At 49.1% G+C, this 22,043-nt stretch overlaps 1 protein-coding gene across 1 annotated transcript in view; it reads right to left on the minus strand.

Moving 5' to 3' along the window:
* EPHA8 (EPH receptor A8) overlaps positions 1 to 20,174 on the minus strand; it is a 76,443-nt gene extending 56,269 nt beyond the window's left edge. Inside the window, 2 exon segments of the mRNA XM_040326991.1 lie at positions 3,193 to 3,257; positions 19,918 to 20,174. Coding sequence (XP_040182925.1) covers positions 3,193 to 3,257; positions 19,918 to 19,993 — 141 coding nt within the window. The 5' untranslated portion in view covers positions 19,994 to 20,174.
* Between the last annotated feature and the right edge of the window lie 1,869 nt (positions 20,175 to 22,043).

A 22,043-nucleotide genomic window follows, 5' to 3' on the forward strand; every position in this document is an offset into this window, starting at 1 on the left:
GTACACACGACCGAGCTTCTCGGCAAAAACCAGCAAGAAACTTGCTGGGAGATATTTTTTTGCCGAGGAAACCGGTCGTGTGTACATTTTCATAGAGGAAACTGTCGAGAAACTCGACGAGCCAAAAAGAAAGCATGTTCTCTATTTCCTTGACGGTAATGGAGAAAATTGGCTTGTCGAGTTTCTCAACGAGCAAAACGATGTGTTTCGCCCGTCGAGTTTCTCGGGAATCTTTTCTTTCCAGGTCGTGTGTACGAGGCCTTATAGATTTGTGATGATATGGGGGGGTTCACTTTTTCCAGTCAGCTGTGTGCGTGATCTGGGCTGATGGGCTCCTGGGCTCCTGTCCCATCTCACATAGAACCATCCTCCCGATGTACCAGGATGAGAGCCATATCCACATTAGAACCTCATTTGAGAAAACTCATCTACATTCCTTTCCAGGTGATGGGACTGAGCAAAGGTCCAGGTGACAGGACCATATGCAGGTCCAGGTGGCAAGAAGATAAGGGAGCCCAGTTGATGGGTCCATGGGACAGGGTGGGGGTTTAGATGATGAACCCATTTAGATGACAGGCAGGGGGGAAAGTCCAGGTGACAGAACTGTGGAGAGTTTCAGGGGATTGGATGATGCAGATGTCCAGATGAGGGTTACATAGGGAGGTCCAGGTGATTAAACCATGATGGGTTGTCTAGGGGATAGGACAGTGTGGAGGTTTAGATGACAGAATGATAGCCAGGTTTAGGTGGTGGCACTCAGGGTAACATGTTCAAGTAACAAAGATGTGGGGTGATTCAGGTAAAAGGGACCTTAGGGATGTCCAGATGGTGGGACTACAGAGAGGCCCAGGTGGTGAGACCGCGGGGAGGCCCAGGCGGTGAGACCGCGGGGAGGCCCAGGCGGTGAGACCGCGGGGAGGCCCAGGCGATGAGACCGCGGGGAAGCCCAGGCGATGAGACCGCGGGGAGGCCCAGGCGATGAGACCGCGGGGAGGCCCAGGCGATGAGACCGCGGGGAGGCCCAGGCGATGAGACCGCGGGGAGGCCCAGGCGATGAGACCGCGGGGAGGCCCAGGCGATGAGACCGCGGGAAGGCCCAGGCGATGAGACCGCGGGGAGGCCCAGGCGATGAGACCGCGGGGAGGCCCAGGCGATGAGACCGCGGGGAGGCCCAGGCGATGAGACCGTGGGGAGGCCCAGGTGGTGAGACCGCGGGGAGGTCAAGGTGGTGAGACCACGAGGAGGTCCAGGTGGCGGGACCACGGGGAGGCCCAGATGGTGAGACCACGGGGAGGTCCAGTCATAATTACTATAGTAAAAGCCAGGTAGTGAGTCCTTTTTAGCTAAAAGAAAATGTTTTAAAAAACAGGCCGACATCCTGAATGACGGTAAATGTGTGAAAGGGTTATTGCCGATAGCCGAGGTTCGAGGGAACGACTAGCTGGATAAGTGAAGTGTTGAGTTGGCAGTGCCGTGTTTCTGTCTCCTGTAGAAGCTCCATGGGTGATGATTGGTGGACGGCGACACGTCTGTCAGCCAGTCCGGAGCCTTCGGTGTGCGGCTTGTTTGTTCGTATTTTCCGGTGATGGTGACATGTCTTCTGACATTCATTATCAAGGTGTGCGGTCAGATGTCACCTCAGAGCCTCTCGCTGTCACTTATCTGTGACGTCTCTTTCAGGGAATGCGGTCAGTGATGGTTCAGCCTCAGGGGTCTCCCTAGAAGACGGTGACGGGGTCAGGCCTACATACTGACCCTTCTTCCTGCCTGCAGGCGGCAGAGAAACGCCACCAATTACCCTCCTCTACAATCTGCAGCCATTTTACAGACAATTACACCCCTGACTAGAGCAGATGACATTTCCACCCGCTTCTCGGCCTGTCAGGGGGCCTCATGCTGCTTACCCACAAATCCTGGAGATCTTACAGGTAATTGGCTTCCAACAAGAGCCAAAGGTGGAATGGGCTACACACAGCAACTTCAATCCCCACCAAAAACATTCCCCAAAAGGCTGAAATATTCTCATCTACACAATGCGCAACCCGGGATATCGGAGGCCAAAACCCCCCGATTAATTCTCATCTACATAATGCAAAACCCGGGATATTAGAGGCCAAGAGCTCCGGATTAATTCTCATCTACACAATGCAAAACCCGGGATATTGGAGGCCAAGAGCTCCGGAAATATTCTCTACTACATAATGCAAAACCTGGGATATTGGAGGCCAAGAGCTCCGGAAATATTCTCTACTACATAATGCAAAACCCGGGATATTGGAGGCCAAGAGCTCAGGAAATATTCTCATCTACACAATGCAAAACCCGGGATATTGGAGGCCAAGAGCTCCAGAAATATTCTCATCTACATAATGCAAAACTCGGGATATCGGAGGCCAAAACCCCCGGATTAATTCTCATCTACATAATGCAAAATCCGGGATATTGAAGGCCAAGAGCTCCGGAAATATTCTCATCTACACAATGCCAAACCAGGGATATTGGAGGCCAAGAGCTCCGGATATATTCTCATCTACACAATGCCAAACCAGGGATATCGGAGGCCAAGAGCTCCGGAAATATTCTCATCTACACCATGCCAAACCAGGTATATGGGAGGCCAAGAGTTCCAGATATATTTTCATCTACACAATGCAAAACCAGGGATATCGGAGGCCAAGAGCTCCGGAAATATTCTCATCTACACAATGCAAAACCAGGGATAGCGGAGGCCAAGAGCTCCGGAAATATTCTCATCTACACAATGAGAAACCAGGGATAGCGGAGGCCAAGAGCTCCGGAAATATTCTCATCTACACAATGAGAAACCATGGATATCAGAGGCCAAGAGCTCCGTAAATATTTTCATCTACACAATGCAAAACCAGGGATAGCGGAGGCCAAGAGCTCCGGAAATATTCTTATCTACACAATGCAAAACCCCCCAAAAACCACATTTCCCTACATGTTTGACCATAACCTTGACCTACCTTCTCCCCACCCCCAGCCCATCTATGTTAAACTTATTACCCAACCCCAATACATATCTGGACACCCCCCCCCCCCTAATCATCATACCCAACCATTTATTGAACGCTTCTCAATAAAACACTTGACTTTTTAGCACCAAAAATGATCCTCATCTGCCCTGCAATTCCCAATATTCATCATCATGGACTTGAATTGCACACTCACCCCATGCGGCGGGTACGTCAGCCACCCCCAGTCTCCAGGAATTGTAGATGTATCCAATAGATTGACTGGAAGAAGAAAGAGATCTCCATCAGATGACAGTTGTCGACACAAACATGTCATAAAACATACAACAGAGAAGAAGAATGATGACAAACTGACCAATCCCATCATTCTACAATGCTGGCCCATCAATCAGGAATATTAAGGGGGAACTCTGCTATAACCTCCCCCTCCTCCACACTGGCCAATCCCATTAGAGCTCCACAGATCACGGATTGTCAAATATAAAAGATTCCCTCTGATACCTGACAGTGAAAAACTTTCGGTGTCTGTGCTAGGACTGATAGGAGAGAGATGGGGTGTCAGGTGTGCACCCCACTTTGGACAGTAATGTGGACATTTTATGAAGATGTATGTAATATGTATTGTCACAGTGTCACCCGGTGTTAATTCTCCCGCTCTAAAGAGCTGACTGGGGCAGACTGACGTTGGTTGAGACCCGTCTTGAGGTTGGAGATGATGTTTGCGGCGTGGGGATATGTCCGCCAGCGAAGGGCCCCTGTGCGATGCACAGAACGATCGTCTGGGGTGGATATGTTCACTCTGCAGAGACATTATTGGTTATAGGCGGATGTACGCTCTTGTCTCTGTGTGTCTGCGGGACGCGTGGCGGGACGCGTGGCATACACCTGCAGATAACCTCTCACTCATAGGAACGGTAGTATAATCTGGGTATGTGTTTGTTCTCTGAACAACGGAGAATAAGGATTCCTATCAGCGGTGATACAGGAGTCTTTGAATTGTTATGGGCAGGGAGAGCGCCCATGTCGTACACCCTGTCCCTACCCAGACACGCCCATAACACTCCCCCAGCCATTATTCATCCTGTTGGAAGGATTTCCTGTGTTGACATTCATATCCTGTGAGGTCATTTCCTGTGATGTCATTTGCCATGGAGCCATCACTTCCTGTTGGTCATTGCTTTTGTTGTGTTGGAACAAAAACCAAGTGCGGTGCTGGGGAGAGGCCAGAAGAGGATGGTACCGAGGACGTAAGGAATGGGGTTGTCTGTTTACTGGAAGACGCATTATATCAAGAGACGGAATGTGGGCTTATCAACCACTTGGCAACCGGCCCATAGCCGAATGGCTGCTTAACTCTGGGAGGGCGTACATGGATGTCCTCCTAGAATCGCGTTCCCACACGCCCCCTGGGGCGCGCACCAGGGAGTGTCCGTGACCGCCGGGTCCATCACGGTAAATGGTCGCTGATAGCGGCTGTTTACCACGTGATCGCTCCGTCAAATGAGATGACGCCGGTTCCTCTCTTCCGTCTCTGTACTGATCTGTACAGTGTGAGAGGAGAGGGGGAGGGAGAGAGCGGATTGCAGCAGCACTGTGGGCTGGATCTGTGACAATTGCAGTCACAGATCCATCCATCCATGCTCAGCCATCCCTACCAATACTCTGCAACACCCTGCCCATACCCCCCGCCTCCCTCTGGTGCTTCTTTCTACCGACTCACCTCTACGATCGAAGCCAGGATTGTTTTTTTTATTTCAGGCTTCCCAGCCCAGAGGTGAGATGTGAGGTCTTATTGGCCCCTCCCCCATATCTCCCTGTAAAGAGGACCTGTCATGCCATATTCCTATTACAAGGGATGTTTACATTTCTTGTATTAGGAATAAAAGTGATCCAAAAATGTATTTTTGCAGAAAAACGTGTAAAACTAAAATAAATAAAGTAAAATGAACAATAAAATATATTTTTTATAAAGCGCCCCTGTGCCCGGTAGCTCGCATACAGAAGCGAACGCAAACGTAAGTCCCGCCTACATATGAAAATGGTGTTCAAACCACACACGTGAGGTATCGCCGCAAATGTTAGAGCGAGAGCAATAATTCTAGCACTAGACCTCCTCTGTAACTAAAAAATTGTAACCAGTAAAAATATTTAAAGCGTTGCCTATGGGGAATTTTAAGTAATGAAGTTTGGCGCCATTCTACGAGCGTGCGCAATTTTGAAGAGTGACATGTTAGGTATCTATTTACTCGGCGTAACTTCATCTTTCACATTATGCAAAAACATTGGGCTAACTTTACTGTTTTGTTTTTTTTTAAACCACAAAACTTTTTTTCCCGTAAAAAAAGCATTCGAAAAATTGCTGCGCAAATACAGAGCGAGATAAAAAGTTGCAATGACCACCATTGTATTCTCTATGGTCTTTGCTAAAAAAGCATATATATATAATGTTTTGGGGTTCTATGTCATTTTCTAGCAAATAAATGATGATTTTTCCATGTAGGAGAGAAATGTCAAAATTGGCCTGGGTGCTCCAGAACGCCTGAAGGTGCTCCCTGCATGTTGGGCCTCTGTATGTGGCCACGCTGTGTAAAAGTATCACACATGTGAAGGTGCTCCCTGCATGTTGGGCCTCTGTATGTGGCCACGCTGTGTAAAAGTCTCACACATGTAAAGTTGCTCCCTGCATGTTGGGCCTCTGTATGTGGCCACGCTGTGTAAAAGTCTCACACATGTGAAGGTGCTCCCTGCATGTTGGGCCTCTGTATGTGGCCACGCTGTGTAAAAGTCTCACACATGTGAAGGTGCTCCCTGCATGTTGGGCCTCTGTATGTGGCCACGCTGTGTAAAAGTCTCACACATGTGAAGGTGCTCCCTGCATGTTGGGCCTCTGTATGTGGCCACGCTGTGTAAAAGTCTCACACATGTGAAGGTGCTCCCTGCATGTTGGGACTCTGTATGTGGCCACGCTGTGTAAAAGTGTCACACATGTAAAGGTGCTCCCTGCATGTTGGGTCTCTGTATGTGGCCACGATGTGTAAAAGTCTCACACATGTGAAGGTGCTCCCTGCATGTTGGGCCTCTGTATGTGGCCACGCTGTGTAAAAGTCTCACACATGTAAAGGTGCTCCCTGCATGTTGGGCCTCTGTATGTGGCCACGCTGTGTAAAAGTCTCACACATGTGAAGGTGCTCCCTGCATGTTGGGCCTCTGTATGTGGCCACGCTGTGTAAAAGTCTCACACATGTGAAGGTGCTCCCTGCATGTTGGGCCTCTGTATGTGGCCACGCTGTGTAAAAGTCTCACACATGTAAAGGTGCTCCCTGCATGTTGGGCCTCTGTATGTGGCCACGCTGTGTAAAAGTCTCACACATGTGAAGGTGCTCCCTGCATGTTGGGCCTCTGTATGTGGCCACGCTGTGTAAAAGTCTCACACATGTAAAGGTGCTCCCTGCATGTTGGGCCTCTGTATGTGGCCACGCTGTGTAAAAGTCTCACACATGTAAAGGTGCTCCCTGCATGTTGGGCCTCTGTATGTGGCCACGCTGTGTAAAAGTCTCACACATGTGAAGGTGCTCCCTGCATGTTGGGCCTCTGTATGTGGCCACGTTGTGTAAAAGTCTCACACATGTGAAGGTGCTCCCTGCATGTTGGGCCTCTGTATGTGGCCAGGCTGTGTAAAAGTCTCAAACGCAATTCTGTATCCTGGCCTAGGCCAACAAGGCCCAGGCCTAGGGCAGCACTTTGCAGGGGGGGTCCCCGCCGGCTTGCGCTACACTGTTAGGTAAATTAGATTAGCGCCCCCATAAATCGTCCGCACTGCTTCCAGTATGTGGGCGTTTGGCATTCTGCAACTGTGGGAGGGGGGGGGGGGGTCGTTGCTTCTAATTTTTTATCATCCCTGTCCCATTGCAGAGATTTACCTTCACTTCATGTCCCATAGCCAAACAGGAAGTGAGAGGAAATCTATGCAAAATAAGGGAAAAAAGTTGCCCCTCCCCCAGGCCATCAGAACTAGTGTCCCCACTTAAAAAATTTCAGGGTGGGTCTTAAACCGCAAGGGGTGTGGCCTTGACAGGAAGGGGTGGGTCATATTTAAATTAGGGGGTGCACACGTTTAGTCAGGCCTAGGCCAGCACAAAACCTAAATACACCCCTGCTCACACATGTGAAGGTGCTCCCTGCATGTTGGGCCTCTGTATGTGGCCACGCTGTTTAAAAGTCTCACACATGTGAAGGTGCTCCCTGCATGCTGGGCCTCTGTATGTGGCCACGCTGTGTAAAAGTCTCACACATGTGGTATCGCCATACTTGGGAGGAATAGCAGAATGTGTTTTGGGGTGTATTTTGTGGTATGCATATGCTGTCTGTGAGAAATAACCTGCTAATATGACAATTTTGGGGAAAAAAAGAAATAAAAATCTTGATTTTGCAAAGAATTGTGGGAAAAAATGACAACTTCAAAAAACTCACCATGCCTCTTTCTAAATACCTTGGAATGTCTACTTTCCAATAAGGGGTCATTTGGGGGGTATTTGTACTTTTCTGGCATGTTAGGGTCTCAAGAAATGAGATAGGCCGTCAGTACTTTAGGTGTGATCAATTTTGAGATATTGGCACCATAGCTTGTGGACTCTATAACTTTCACAAAGACCAAATAATATCCACCAATTTGTACTTATTTTTACCAAAGATATGTAGCAGTATACATTTTGGCCAAAATTTATAAAGAAAAATCACTAATTTGCTAAATTAAACGGAAACGAAGAAGGAAGGATGATGGAAATGTACGATGTGAAGGATGATGGAAATGTACGATGTGAAGGATGATGGAAATGTACGATGTGAAGGGAAGGATGATGGAAATGTACGATGTGAAGGAAGGATGATGGAAATGTACGATGTGAAGGGATGGATGATGGAAATGTACGATGTGAAGGGAAGGATGATGGAAATGTACGATGTGAAGGATGATGGAAATGTACGATGTGAAGGATGATGGAAATGTACGATGTGAAGGATGATGGAAATGTACGATGTGAAGGATGATGGAAATGTACGATGTGAAGGGAAGGATGATGGAAATGTACGATGTGAAGGAAGGATGATGGAAATGTACGATGTGAAGGGATGGATGATGGAAATGTACGATGTGAAGGGAAGGATGATGGAAATGTACGATGTGAAGGATGATGGAAATGTACGATGTGAAGGATGATGGAAATGTACGATGTGAAGGGAAGGATGATGGAAATGTACGATGTGAAGGATGATGGAAATGTACGATGTGAAGGAAGGATGATGGAAATGTACGATGTGAAGGATGATGGAAATGTACGATGTGAAGGATGATGGAAATGTACGATGTGAAGGATGATGGAAATGTACGATGTGAAGGGAAGGATGATGGAAATGTACGATGTGAAGGATGATGGAAATGTACGATGTGAAGGATGATGGAAATGTACGATGTGAAGGATGATGGAAATGTACGATGTGAAGGATGATGGAAATGTACGATGTGAAGGATGATGGAAATGTACGATGTGAAGGGAAGGATGATGGAAATGTACGATGTGAAGGAAGGATGATGGAAATGTACGATGTGAAGGAAGGATGATGGAAATGTACGATGTGAAGGGAAGGATGATGGAAATGTACGATGTGAAGGAAGGATGATGGAAATGTACGATGTGAAGGAAGGATGATGGAAATGTACTATATGAAGGGAAGGATGATGGAAATGTACCATGTGAAGGATGATGGAAATGTACGATGTGAAGGGAAGTCCTCAGAGGGATGAAGATGTCGGATGATGTATGGGATAAATCCAGACATGTGGAGAAGGGCTGGGAAGGCGTTTGGCCTCATTATGGAGGAAGATCTCATCGTTGCAGTAATCTGCTCTCCCCGATCCTCGGATATCGCACTCATTAATAGTCAGCATGGAGTCGCTTCTCACAGATTAGAAATATTCAAAGTTTAAGCCGCTGGAAATGGGTCAGAGGGGAGCAGAAATATACACTGAAGAAAAATAATTGGGGGAGGGGTATCTTCTGACTCACTAACTCTGAGCTGTCCCATAGAAACTTCAACCCTCAGAAAGACAGACAGAATCCAGAGAACATCCAGCTCAATTCTGCCCCAGGAGATGGGGGCATCCTGAGAACATCCAGCTCAATTCTGCCCCAGGAGATGGGGGGCATCCTAAGAACATCCAGCTCAATTCTGCCCCAGGAGATGGGGGCATCCCGAGAAAATCCAGCTTAATTCTGCCCCAGGAGATGGGGGGCATCTCTAGTGTGACAGACTCCCCCGGGACAGAGGCTTTTGGAGGGGACTGAATGCTAGCCTCTTGCCTTGCGATTATGGGCCCTGGCATTTGGGGGGATGGTGCTCTTTGTGAGCTGTATTCCTGGGGATCCTTGAGGTGGTGTTACTTTGGATTCAGGTCCATGTCCCCCCAAGACACAGACTCTGGGGACCCTGTATATGCCATATGAGAAATAGTGACCGATTCATAATGTTGGGACACATACTGTTAAATGCTGATGATGTAATCACCTCCAGCCACCTGTCTGTCTGTTGCCTGTTATAATGTAAATGAGTCTAGGATAACTTCTAAGGGTCTTTCATTGTGACTTGTGCTAATTGACCCTGTAATTGTGTGAAGGAGTTCTGTGTTGATTGGTGATAATGTTGATTGTGTCTTCTGAGCTACAAGACGGCAAGTCTAGCCTAAAGGTCATGTCTCTGAGTCATCTTAGCTGCTTAAAGGGATTTATTAGCTCATGTTAATTAGATCTGGTCACAGGTGTATTTTCATATGAGCAGGATATGTAGGCACCTCCCCTTTTACTGTATATAAGCCTGTAGTCTTTCAATAAAGCTTGTATTCCTGTTTGACCTTCAACACGGAGCTTTGTTTCGTATTTGGGGGAGAATTATTCGTCTGGGGTTCTTATACAGCTGGTTGGAGTGTTCGGTAGATGCCTTTGTGTTCGGGAATGTAATTGTCCTAAATGGCTTTAACCCCTTTCATACCCGGGGTGTCGTTACAATGTGTATTGTAGTGAGGGAGTCACACCGGCTACTTTAAGAAGGGATTAGTTAATTAGCTCATGTTAATTTATGTTTCTGGTTACAGTTGTATTGTTAGAGTAATATGAGCAGGAGGGGTAAACCTCCCCTTCTACTGTATATAAGACGTGTATTCTGGTTCTAATAAACAGTTCATGTTCAGCAACTAAACAAGTATCGTCTCGTTTTGTGCTTGTGAGCAGCTGGAATATCTGATATCTATATTCAGACTGGGAGGAAGCACTCAAGCGGAGTGTGGGACAATTCGTTACATCTAGAACATCCAGCTCAGTGCTATCCCAGGAGATGTGGGCATCTATAGAACATCCAGCTCAGCGCTATCCCAGGAGATGGGGACATCTCTAGAACATCCAGCTCACTGCTGCCCCAGGAGATGGGGACATATCTAGAACATCCAGCTCAATGCTGCCCCAGGAGATGGGGGCATCTCTAGAACATCCAGATCAATGCTTCCCCAGGAGATGAGGGAATCTCTAGAACATCCACCTCAGTGCTATCCCAGGAGATGTGGGCATCTCTAGAACATCCAGCTCAGTGCTATCCCAGGAGATGTGGACATCTCTAGAACATCCAGCTCAGTGCTATCCCAGGAGATGTGGACATCTCTAGAACATCCAGCTCACTGCTGCCCCAGGAGATGGGGACATATCTAGAACATCCAGCTCAGTGCTATCCCAGGAGATGGGGACATATCTAGAACATCCAGCTCACTGCTGCCCCAGGAGATGGGGACATATCTAGAACATCCAGCTCAGTGCTATCCCAGGAGATGTGGGCATCTATAGAACATTCAGCTCAGCGCTATCCCAGGAGATGTGGACATCTCTAGAACATCCAGCTCACTGCTGCCCCAGGAGATGGGGACATATCTAGAACATCCAGCTCAGTGCTATGCCAGGAGATGGGGACATCTCTAGAACATCCAGCTCAGTGCTATCTCAGGAGATGTGGACATCTCTAGAACATCCAGCTCAATGCTGCCTCAGGAGATGGGGGCATCTCTAGAACATCCAGATCAATGCTGCCCCAGGAGATGGGGACATCTCTAGAACATCCAGCTCAGCGCTATCCCAGGAGATGGGGACATCTCTAGAACATCCAGCTCAGTGCTATCCCAGGAGATGGGGACATATCTAGAACATCCAGCTCAGTGCTATCCCAGGAGATGGGGGCATCTCTAGAACATCCAGATCAATGCTGCCCCAGGAGATGTGGCATCTCTAGAACATCCAGCTCAGCGCTATCCCAGGAGATGGGGGCATCTCTAGAACATCCAGATCAATGCTGCCCCAGGAGATGTGGCATCTCTAGAACATCCAGCTCAGCGCTATCCCAGGAGATGGGGCATCTCTAGAACATCCAGATCAATGCTGCCCCAGGAGATGTGGCATCTTTAGAACATCCAGCTCAGCGCTATCCCAGGAGATGGGGGCATCTCTAGAACATCCAGCTCCTGGGAACATAGCGTGACAGAGACTACTACACGGAACATAGTGTGACTGAGACTACTCCACGGAACATAACGTGACAGAGACTACTACACGCAACATAACGTGACAGAGACTACTCCACGGAACATAACGTGACAGACTACTACACGGAACATAATGTGACTGAGACAACTACACGGAACATAGCGTGACTGAGAGTGCTGCACAGGATGTTGCGTGACTTCGGCTCGGTGGAGTTCTGTGAAGCGGAAGATGAAGATATCAAACGAGTCTCTGTGGCAGAATATTCCCGGATCTCATCATTCTGACACCCTGAGGGGCCCCACACGTGCACTGCGGGGGACTTACCTGCTTCATGCTGTATGTATGTTACACGTGTCTGATTCCTCATATAAACCTCCCTCATCTATATCTATAGGTGTCATCACCCCTCCCCCACACTCAGAGGACGGAGGGGACCCATCTATAGGTGTCATCACCCCTCCCCCACACTCATAGGACGGAGGGGACCCAGCTGTACGGATCTCCACTCTTTGTGCTCATCTATCATCAATAGCGATGAGACAATTATCTTCTCCAGATCTCCTTCATCCTCATAGATTGGTGTGGATGGGATTGTACAGATCGGTTCCCCGGTATTTCCTGGACATATCAGTTTGGTTTTCAGGGAAAAATTTAGGAAAATGTTTCTATTGCCTGACATTGTACACCAGAGCAGGAAAAGATCCGTCACAAATCCCGGGGGGAAAACCGAGAAGCGGCTCGGCAACTTTCCCCCACACACGAGAGGCTTTCCCATCAGGGAAACTGAGGAGAGCTTTGGTCAGGAACCCCGGCCGTGTGTTTGCTTCTCGCAGTTTTTCCAACAGGAATCCCGGCCGTGTGTTTGCTTCTCGCAGTTTTTCCAACAGGAATCCCGGCCGTGTGTTTGCTCCTCGCAGTTTTTCCCGTCGGGAATCCCGGCCGTGTGTTTGCTCCTCGCAGTTTTTCCCATTGGGAATCCCGGCCGTGTGTTTACTCCTCGCAGTTTTTCCCGTCGGGAATCCCGGCCGTGTGTTTACTCCTCGCAGTTTTTCCCGTCGGGAATCCCGGCCGTGTGTTTGCTCCTCGCAGTTTTTCCCATTGGGAATCCCGGCCGTGTGTTTGCTCCTCGCAGTTTTTCCCGTCGGGAATCCCGGCCGTGTGTTTACTCCTCGCAGTTTTTCCCGTCGGGAATCCCGGCCGTGTGTTTACTCCTCGCAGTTTTTCCCATCGGGAATCCCGGCCGTGTGTTTACTCCTCGCAGTTTTTCCCGTCGGGAATCCCGGCCGCGTGTTTGCGCCTTGCAGTTTTTCCCATCGGGAATCCCGGCCGTGTGTTTGCTCCTCGCAGTTTTTCCCGTCGGGAATCCCGGCCGTGTGTTTGATCCTCGCAGTTTTTCCCGTCGGGAATCCCGGCCGTGTGTTTGCTCCTCGCAGTTTTTCCCATCGGGAATCCCGGCCGTGTGTTTGCTCCTTGCAGTTTTTTCCCCACAGGAAAACTGCCAAAAACTGCTGGGAAAAAGTCAGCCGGGAAATTAGAGTGCAAGTTCTTTTTTTTTTTTGTCCGGCGTTTTTTGGGCAGTTTTCCCATCAAAAAATCTGCGAGGAGCAAAATCACGGGCGGAATTCCCGATAGGAAAAACTGCGTGGAGCAAACACACGGCCGGGATTCCTGACAGGAAAACTGCGAGGAGCAAACACACGGCCGGAATTCCCGGTGGGAAAACTGCAAGGAGCAAAATCCCGGGCGGAATTCCCGACAGGAAAAACTGCGAGGAGCAAACACACGGCCGGGATTCCCGACAGGAAAACTGCAAGGAGCAAACACACGGCCGGAATTCCCGGCGGGAAAAACTGCGAGGAGCAAACACACGGCCGGGATTCCCGACGGGAAAACTGCGAGGAGCAAACACACGGCCGGAATTCCCGGCGGGAAAAACTGCGAGGAGCAAACACACGGCCGGGATTCCCGATGGGAAAAACTGCGAGGAGCAAACACACGGCCGGGATTCCCGATGGGAAAAACTGCGAGGAGCAAACACACGGCCGGGATTCCCGATGGGAAAAACTGCGAGGAGCAAACACACGGCCGGAATTCCCGGAGGGAAAAACTGCGAGGAGCAAACACACGGCCGGGATTCCCGATGGGAAAAACTGCGAGGAGCAAACACACGGCCGGGATTCCCGATGGGAAAAACTGCGAGGAGCAAACACACGGCCGCGATTCTCGTTGGAAAAACTGCGAGGAGCAAACATGGCCGGGATTCCCGATGGGAAAAACTGCGAGGAGCAAACACACGGCCGGGATTGCCGATTCCTGACCAAAGCTCTCATCAGAGTTTTCCCGTCCGGAATCCTGGCCGTGTGTACAAGGCTTATAGGCAAAGAAATGTCCTCTGTATGTGGAACCCTTGTGATCGGAGATCTCGGGATACAAGGAGAAGACAACCACATCAATACCAATAATCTGAGGACTGACCCCCAATCACTGCAGGGAATTGTGTGAGACGACACGACCATGTAAGTCATCTGATAAAGAGATCACGGTTGTCCACACATGAGGAGATCTCCGTGTCACCCCCAATGGAGATCTGTGAGATGTCTATCATTCTTCAAAGAAGAACGTGCTTCTCCCCCGACCAGGTCCAGCCGGACCTCTGAGAGATTCCACCGGAGAAATTCCGGGGACCTAATGGAGGGGAACACAGATTCCCTATACAATCTAGACAACGAAGACTCCCTATACAATCTAGACAACGAAGACTCCCCATACAATCTAGACAACGACGACACCCGATACAACCTAGACAACGAAGACTCTCCATACAATCTAGACAACGAAGACTCCCCATACAATCTAGACAACGAAGACTCCCCATACAATCTAGACAATGAAGACTCCCCATACAATCTAGACAACGAAGACTCCCCATACAATCTAGACAACGAAGACTCCCCATACAATCTCGACAACCTAGACTCCCCATACAATCTCGACAACCTAGACTCCCCATACAATCTCGACAACGAAGACTCCCTATACAATCTAGACAACGAAGACTCTCCATACAATCTAGACAATGAAGACTCCCCATACAATCTAGACAACGAAGACTCCCCATACAATCTAGACAACGAAGACTCCCCATACAATCTAGACAACGAAGACTCCCCATACAATCTCGACAACCTAGACTCCCCATACAATCTCGACAACCTAGACTCCCCATACAATCTCGACAACCTAGACTCCCCATACAATCTCGACAACGAAGACTCCCTATACAATCTAGACAACGAAGACTCCCTATACAATCTAGACAACGATGACTCCCTATACAATCTAGACAATGAAGACTCCCCATACAATCTAGACAATGAAGACTCCCCATACAATCTAGACAATGAAGACTCCCCATACAATCTAGACAACGAAGACTCCCTATACAATCTAGACAACGAAGACTCCCCATACAATCTAGACAACCCAGACTCCCTATACAATCTAGACAACGAAGACTCCCCATACAATCTAGACAACGAAGACTCCCCATACAATCTCGACAACGAAGACTCCCTATACAATCTAGACAACGAAGACTCCCCATACAATCTAGACAACGAAGACTCCCCATACAATCTAGACAATGAAGACTCCCCATACAATCTAGACAACGAAGACTCCCCATACAATCTAGACAACGAAGACTCCCCATACAATCTCGACAACCTAGACTCCCCATACAATCTCGACAACCTAGACTCCCCATACAATCTCGACAACGAAGACTCCCTATACAATCTAGACAACGAAGACTCCCTATACAATCTAGACAATGAAGACTCCCCATACAATCTAGACAATGAAGACTCCCCATACAATCTAGACAATGAAGACTCCCCATACAATCTAGACAACGAAGACTCCCTATACAATCTAGACAACGAAGACTCCCCATACAATCTAGACAACCCAGACTCCCTATACAATCTAGACAACGAAGACTCCCCATACAATCTAGACAACGAAGACTCCCCATACAATCTCGACAACGAAGACTCCCTATACAATCTAGACAACGAAGACTCCCCATACAATCTAGACAACGAAGACTCCCCATACAATCTAGACAATGAAGACTCCCCATACAATCTAGACAACGAAGACTCCCCATACAATCTAGACAACGAAGACTCCCCATACAATCTCGACAACCTAGACTCCCCATACAATCTCGACAACCTAGACTCCCCATACAATCTCGACAACGAAGACTCCCTATACAATCTAGACAACGAAGACTCCCTATACAATCTAGACAATGAAGACTCCCCATACAATCTAGACAACGAAGACTCCCCATACAATCTAGACAACGAAGACTCCCCATACAATCTAGACAACGAAGACTCCCCATACAATCTCGACAACCTAGACTCCCCATACAATCTCGACAACCTAGACTCCCCATACAATCTCGACAACGAAGACTCCCTATACAATCTAGACAACGAAGACTCCCTATACAATCTAGACAACGATGACTCCCTATACAATCTAGACAATGAAGACTCCCCATACAATCTAGACAATGAAGACTCCCCATACAATCTAGACAATGAAGACTCCCCATACAATCTAGACAACCTAGACTCCCCATACAATTTAGACAACGAAGACTCCCTATACAATCTAGACAACGAAGACTCCCCATACAATCTAGACAACCCAGACTCCCTATACAATCTAGACAATGAACACACCCGATACAACCTAGACAACGAAGACTCCCCATACAATCTAAACAGCGAAGACTCCCCATACAATTTAGACAACCTAGACTCCCCATACAATCTAGACCAGTGTTTCTCAACTCCAGTCCTCAAGGCGCCCCAACAGGTCATGTTTTCAGGATTTCCCACCGATGAAACAGCTGTGGTAATTACAAGGAAGTGTAACTGATTAAATCACCTGTGCAAAATAATGGAAAGCCTAAAAACATGACCTGTTGGTGCGCCTTGAGGACTGGAGTTGAGAAACCCTGATCTAGACAACCTAGACTCCCCATACAATCTAGACAACCTAGACTCCCCATACAATCTAGACAACCTAGACTCCCTATACAATCTAGACAACGAAGACTCCCTATACAATCTAGACAACGAAGACTCCCTATACAATCTAGACAACGAAAACTCCCCATACAATCTAGACAACGAAAACTCCCCATACAATCTAGACAACGAAGACTCCCTATACAATCTAGACAACGAAGACTCCCCATACAATCTAGACAACGAAGACACCCGATACAACCTAGAGAACATAGATTCTCTGTACAATCTAGAGGAGAATGAAGACCGTACAATCGAGGAGAGGAACATAAACTCTGTACTATATAAAGGAGAAGCAAATAAGTGGTACAATCTGGTGGAGAACGTAGACTCGGTACAATCTGGTGGAGAACGTAGACTCGGTACAATCTGGTGGAGAACGTAGACTCGGTACAATCTGGTGGAGAACGTAGACTCGGTACAATCTGGTGGAGAACCTAGAGTCGGTACAATCTGGTGGAGAACCTAGAGTCGGTACAATCTGGTGGAGAACCTAGAGTCGGTACAATCTGGTGGAGAACCTAGAGTCGGTACAATCTGGTGGAGAACCTAGAGTCGGTACAATCTGGTGGAGAACCTAGAGTCGGTACAATCTGGTGGAGAACCTAGAGTCGGTACAATCTGGTGGAGAACCTAGAATCGGTACAATATAATCTAATGGAGAATACAGACTTGGTGAATTGTAGAGGAGGAGGTAAGTGTGGTGGAGAACATAAACGTGGTACAATCTAAAGAATGTAAACCCCCCCCTGTACAATTTAGTGGAGAACATAAACGTGGTACAATCTAAAGAATGTAAACCCCCCCCCCCCCTGTACAATCTGTTGGAGAACTCTATACAATCTAGAGAACACAAACCCCTCTGTACAATCTATTGGAGAACCATCGGTACAATCTAAAGGGTATAGTAGACTCAGTGCAATCTGTCGGAGAACGTGGACCCTCGGTACAATCTACGGGGGACAGAAGACCCTCGGTACAATGAATGTAGAGGAAATAGTAGACCCTCTGTCCAATCTATAGAGGACAGAAGACCCTTGGTCCAATCTATGGGGAACAGAAGATCCTCGGTCCAATCTACGGGGGACAGAAGACCCTCGGTCCAATCTACGAGGGACAGAAGACCCTCTGTACAATCTATAAAGAAAAGAAGACCCTCTGTACAGTCTATAGGGGACAGAAGATCCTTGGTATAATCTATGGGGGACAGAAGACCCTCGGTACAATCTAAGGGGGACAGAAGACCCTCGGTACAATCTACGGGGGACAGAAGACCCTCAGTCCAATCTATAGAGGACAGAAGACCCTTGGTCCAATCTACGGGGGACAGAAGACCCTCGGTACAATCTATGGGGTACAGTAGATCCTCGGTCCAATCTATGGGGTACAGAAGACCCTCGGTCCAATCTATAGAGGAAAGAAGACAATCGGTACAATCTACGGGGGACAGAAGATCCTCGGTACAATCTATAGAGGAAAGAAGACAATCGGTCCAATCTACGGGGGGACAGAAGACCCTCAGTCCAATCTACGGGGGACAGAAGACAATCGGTCCAATCTCTCGGAGAACATAGACCCTCGGTCCAATCTATGGGGGACAGAAGACCCTCGGTCCAATCTACGGGGGACAGAAGATCCTCGGTCCAATCTATGGGGGACAGAAGACCCTCGGTCCAATCTACGGGGGACAGAAGACCCTTGGTCCAATCTACTGGGGACAGAAGACCCTCGGTCCAATCTACGGGGGACAGAAGACCCTCGTCCAATCTATGGGGGACAGAAGACCCTCGGTCCAATCTATGCGGGACAGAAGACCCTTGGTCCAATCTACGGGGGACAGAAGACCCTCGGTCCAATCTATGGGGGACAGAAGACCCTCGGTCCAATCTATGGGGGACAGAAGACCCTCGGTCCAATCTATGCGGGACAGAAGACCCTCGGTCCAATCTATGGGGGACAGAAGACCCTCGGTCCAATCTACGGGGGACAGAAGACCCTTGGTCCAATCTACTGGGGACAGAAGACCCTCGGTACAATCTATATGGGGGACAGAAGACCCTCGGTACAATCTTCGGGGGACAGAAGACCCTCGGTACAATCTATATGGGGGACAGAAGACCCTCGGTACAATCTATGGGGGACAGAAGACCCTCGGTACAATCTATGGGGGACAGAAGACCCTCGGTACAATCTATATGGGGGACAGAAGACCCTCGGTACAATCTATATGGGGGACAGAAGACCCTCGGTACAATCTTCGGGGGACAGAAGACCCTCGGTACAATCTATATGGGGGACAGAAGACCCTCGGTACAATCTATATGGGGGACAGAAGACCCTTGGTACAATCTTCGGGGGACAGAAGACCCTCGGTACAATCTATATGGGGGACAGAAGACCCTCGGTACAATCTTCGGGGGACAGAAGACCCTCGGTACAATCTATATGGGGGACAGAAGACCCTCGGTACAATCTATATGGGGGACAGAAGACCCTCGGTACAATCTATATGGGGGACAGAAGACCCTCGGTACAATCTTCGGGGGACAGAAGACCCTCGGTCCAATCTTCGGGGGACAGAAGACCCTCGGTCCAATCTTCGGGGGACAGAAGACCCTCGGTACAATCTATATGGGGGACAGAAGACCCTCGGTACAATCTATATGGGGGACAGAAGACCCTCGGTCCAATCTATATGGGGGACAGAAGACCCTCGGTACAATCTATATGGGGGACAGAAGACCCTCGGTACAATCTATATGGGGGACAGAAGACCCTCGGTACAATCTTCGGGGGACAGAAGACCCTCGGTACAATCTATATGGGGGACAGAAGACCCTCGGTACAATCTATATGGGGGACAGAAGACCCTCGGTACAATCTATGGGGGACAGAAGACCCTCGGTACAATCTTCGGGGGACAGAAGACCCTCGGTACAATCTATGGGGGACAGAAGACCCTCGGTACAATCTATATGGGGGACAGAAGACCCTCGGTACAATCTATATGGGGGACAGAAGACCCTCGGTACAATCTATATGGGGGACAGAAGACCCTCGGTACAATCTATATGGGGGACAGAAGACCCTCGGTACAATCTATATGGGGGACAGAAGACCCTCGGTACAATCTATATGGGGGACAGAAGACCCTCGGTACAATCTTCGGGGGACAGAAGACCCTCGGTCCAATCTCTCGGAGAAGCTGGTGTAGAGTCGGGGGTAGGAGGGTCTTACCTTGGTTGCCGGGCACACAGGACACCACAGAGAAGCCAATACACAGTATGCAGGCAGCGGACGCAGCGTGTGCCATTGGAAACGATCGCTCGGCTCGGACGATCACCACCAAATCCTTCTCCACTTTAAACCTATTTTCTCACATTCACAGAGCAGGCGGCCCCCAGGAGGAGGGGGAGGGGCCTGTCAAATAGTGTCAGCCAATGGAGAGTGAATCTCCTCCACCTTCATCCCCCCCACCGCACATTCACCGGGCGGCACACACCATGGAGGCTCTTCTCACCTCTAATAGTGGAGGCCACCGACATCTGCCCAGATCACCCGGCCTCACTTAACCCTTTACTGAGCGCTCCACATTACTCCGTGTGACCTAACCAGCCTCCATTAACCCCTTCATCCCCCTCTACAACCAAACCAGCCTCCATTAACCCCTTCATCCCCCTCTACAACCAAACCAGCCTCCATTAACCCCTTCCCCCCTACAACCAAACCAGCCTCCATTAACCCCTTCATCCCCCTCTACAACCAAACCAGCCTCCATTAACCCCTTCATCCCCCTCTACAACCAAACCAGCCTCCATTAACCCCTTCATCCCCCTCTACAACCAAACCAGCCTCCATTAACCCCTTCCCCCCTACAACCAAACCAGCCTCCATTAACCCCTTCATCCCCCTCTACAACCAAACCAGCCTCCATTAACCCCTTCATCCCCCTCTACAACCAAACCAGCCTCCATTAACCCCTTGCCCCTCTCTACAACCAAACCAGCCTCCATTAACCCCTTCCCCCTCTACAACCAAACCAGCCTCCATTAACCCCTTCATCCCCCTCTACAACCAAACCAGCCTCCATTAACCCCTTCCCCCCTACAACCAAACCAGCCTCCATTAACCCCTTCATCCCCCTCTACAACCAAACCAGCCTCCATTAACCCCTTCATCCCCCTCTACAACCAAACCAGCCTCCATTAACCCCTTGCCCCTCTCTACAACCAAACCAGCCTCCATTAACCCCTTCCCCCCTACAACCAAACCAGCCTCCATTAACCCCTTCACCCTCTACAACCAAACCAGCCTCCATTAACCCCTTCATCCCCCTCTACAACCAAACCAGCCTCCATTAACCCCTTCCCCCTCTCTACAACCAAACCAGCCTCCATTAACCCCTTCCCCCTCTCTACAACCAAACCAGCCTCCATTAACCCCTTCCCCCTCTACAACCAAACCAGCCTCCATTAACCCCTTCATCCCCCTCTACAACCAAACCAGCCTCCATTAACCCCTTCACCCCCCTCTACAACCAAACCAGCCTCCATTAACCCCTTCATCCCCCTCTACAACCAAACCAGCCTCCATTAACCCCTTCACCCCCCTACAACCAAACCAGCCTCCATTAACCCCTTCATCCCCCTCTACAACCAAACCAGCCTCCATTAACCCCTTCATCCCCCTCTACAACCAAACCAGCCTCCATTAACCCCTTCATCCCTCTACAACCAAACCAGCCTCCATTAACCCCTTCATCCCCCTCTACAACCAAACCAGCCTCCATTAACCCCTTCCCCCTCTACAACCAAACCAGCCTCCATTAACCCCTTCATCCCCCTCTACAACCAAACCAGCCTCCATTAACCCCTTCACCCCCCCTACAACCAAACCAGCCTCCATTAACCCCTTCACCCCCCTACAACCAAACCAGCCTCCATTAACCCCTTCCCCCCTCTACAACCAAACCACCTCCATTAACCCCTTCCCCCTCTACAACTAAACCAGCCTCCATTAACCCCTTCATCCCCCTCTACAACCAAACCACCTCCATTAACCCCTTCATCCCCCTCTACAACCAAACCAGCCTCCATTAACCCCTTCCCCCCTCTACAACCAAACCAGCCTCCATTAACCCCTTCATCCCCCTCTACAACCAAACCAGCCTCCATTAACCCTTCATCCCCCTCTACAACCAAACCAGCCTCCATTAACCCCTTCCCCCCCTCTACAACCAAACCAGCCTCCATTAACCCCTTCACCCCCCCCTCTACAACCAAACCAGCCTCCATTAACCCCTTTATCCCCCTCTACAACCAAACCAGCCTCCATTAACCCCTTCCCCCCTCTACAACCAAACC

This window comes from Rana temporaria, chromosome 10 (genome assembly GCF_905171775.1).
Source record: "Rana temporaria chromosome 10, aRanTem1.1, whole genome shotgun sequence".
In the NCBI taxonomy this organism is placed as follows: domain Eukaryota; kingdom Metazoa; phylum Chordata; class Amphibia; order Anura; family Ranidae; genus Rana; species Rana temporaria.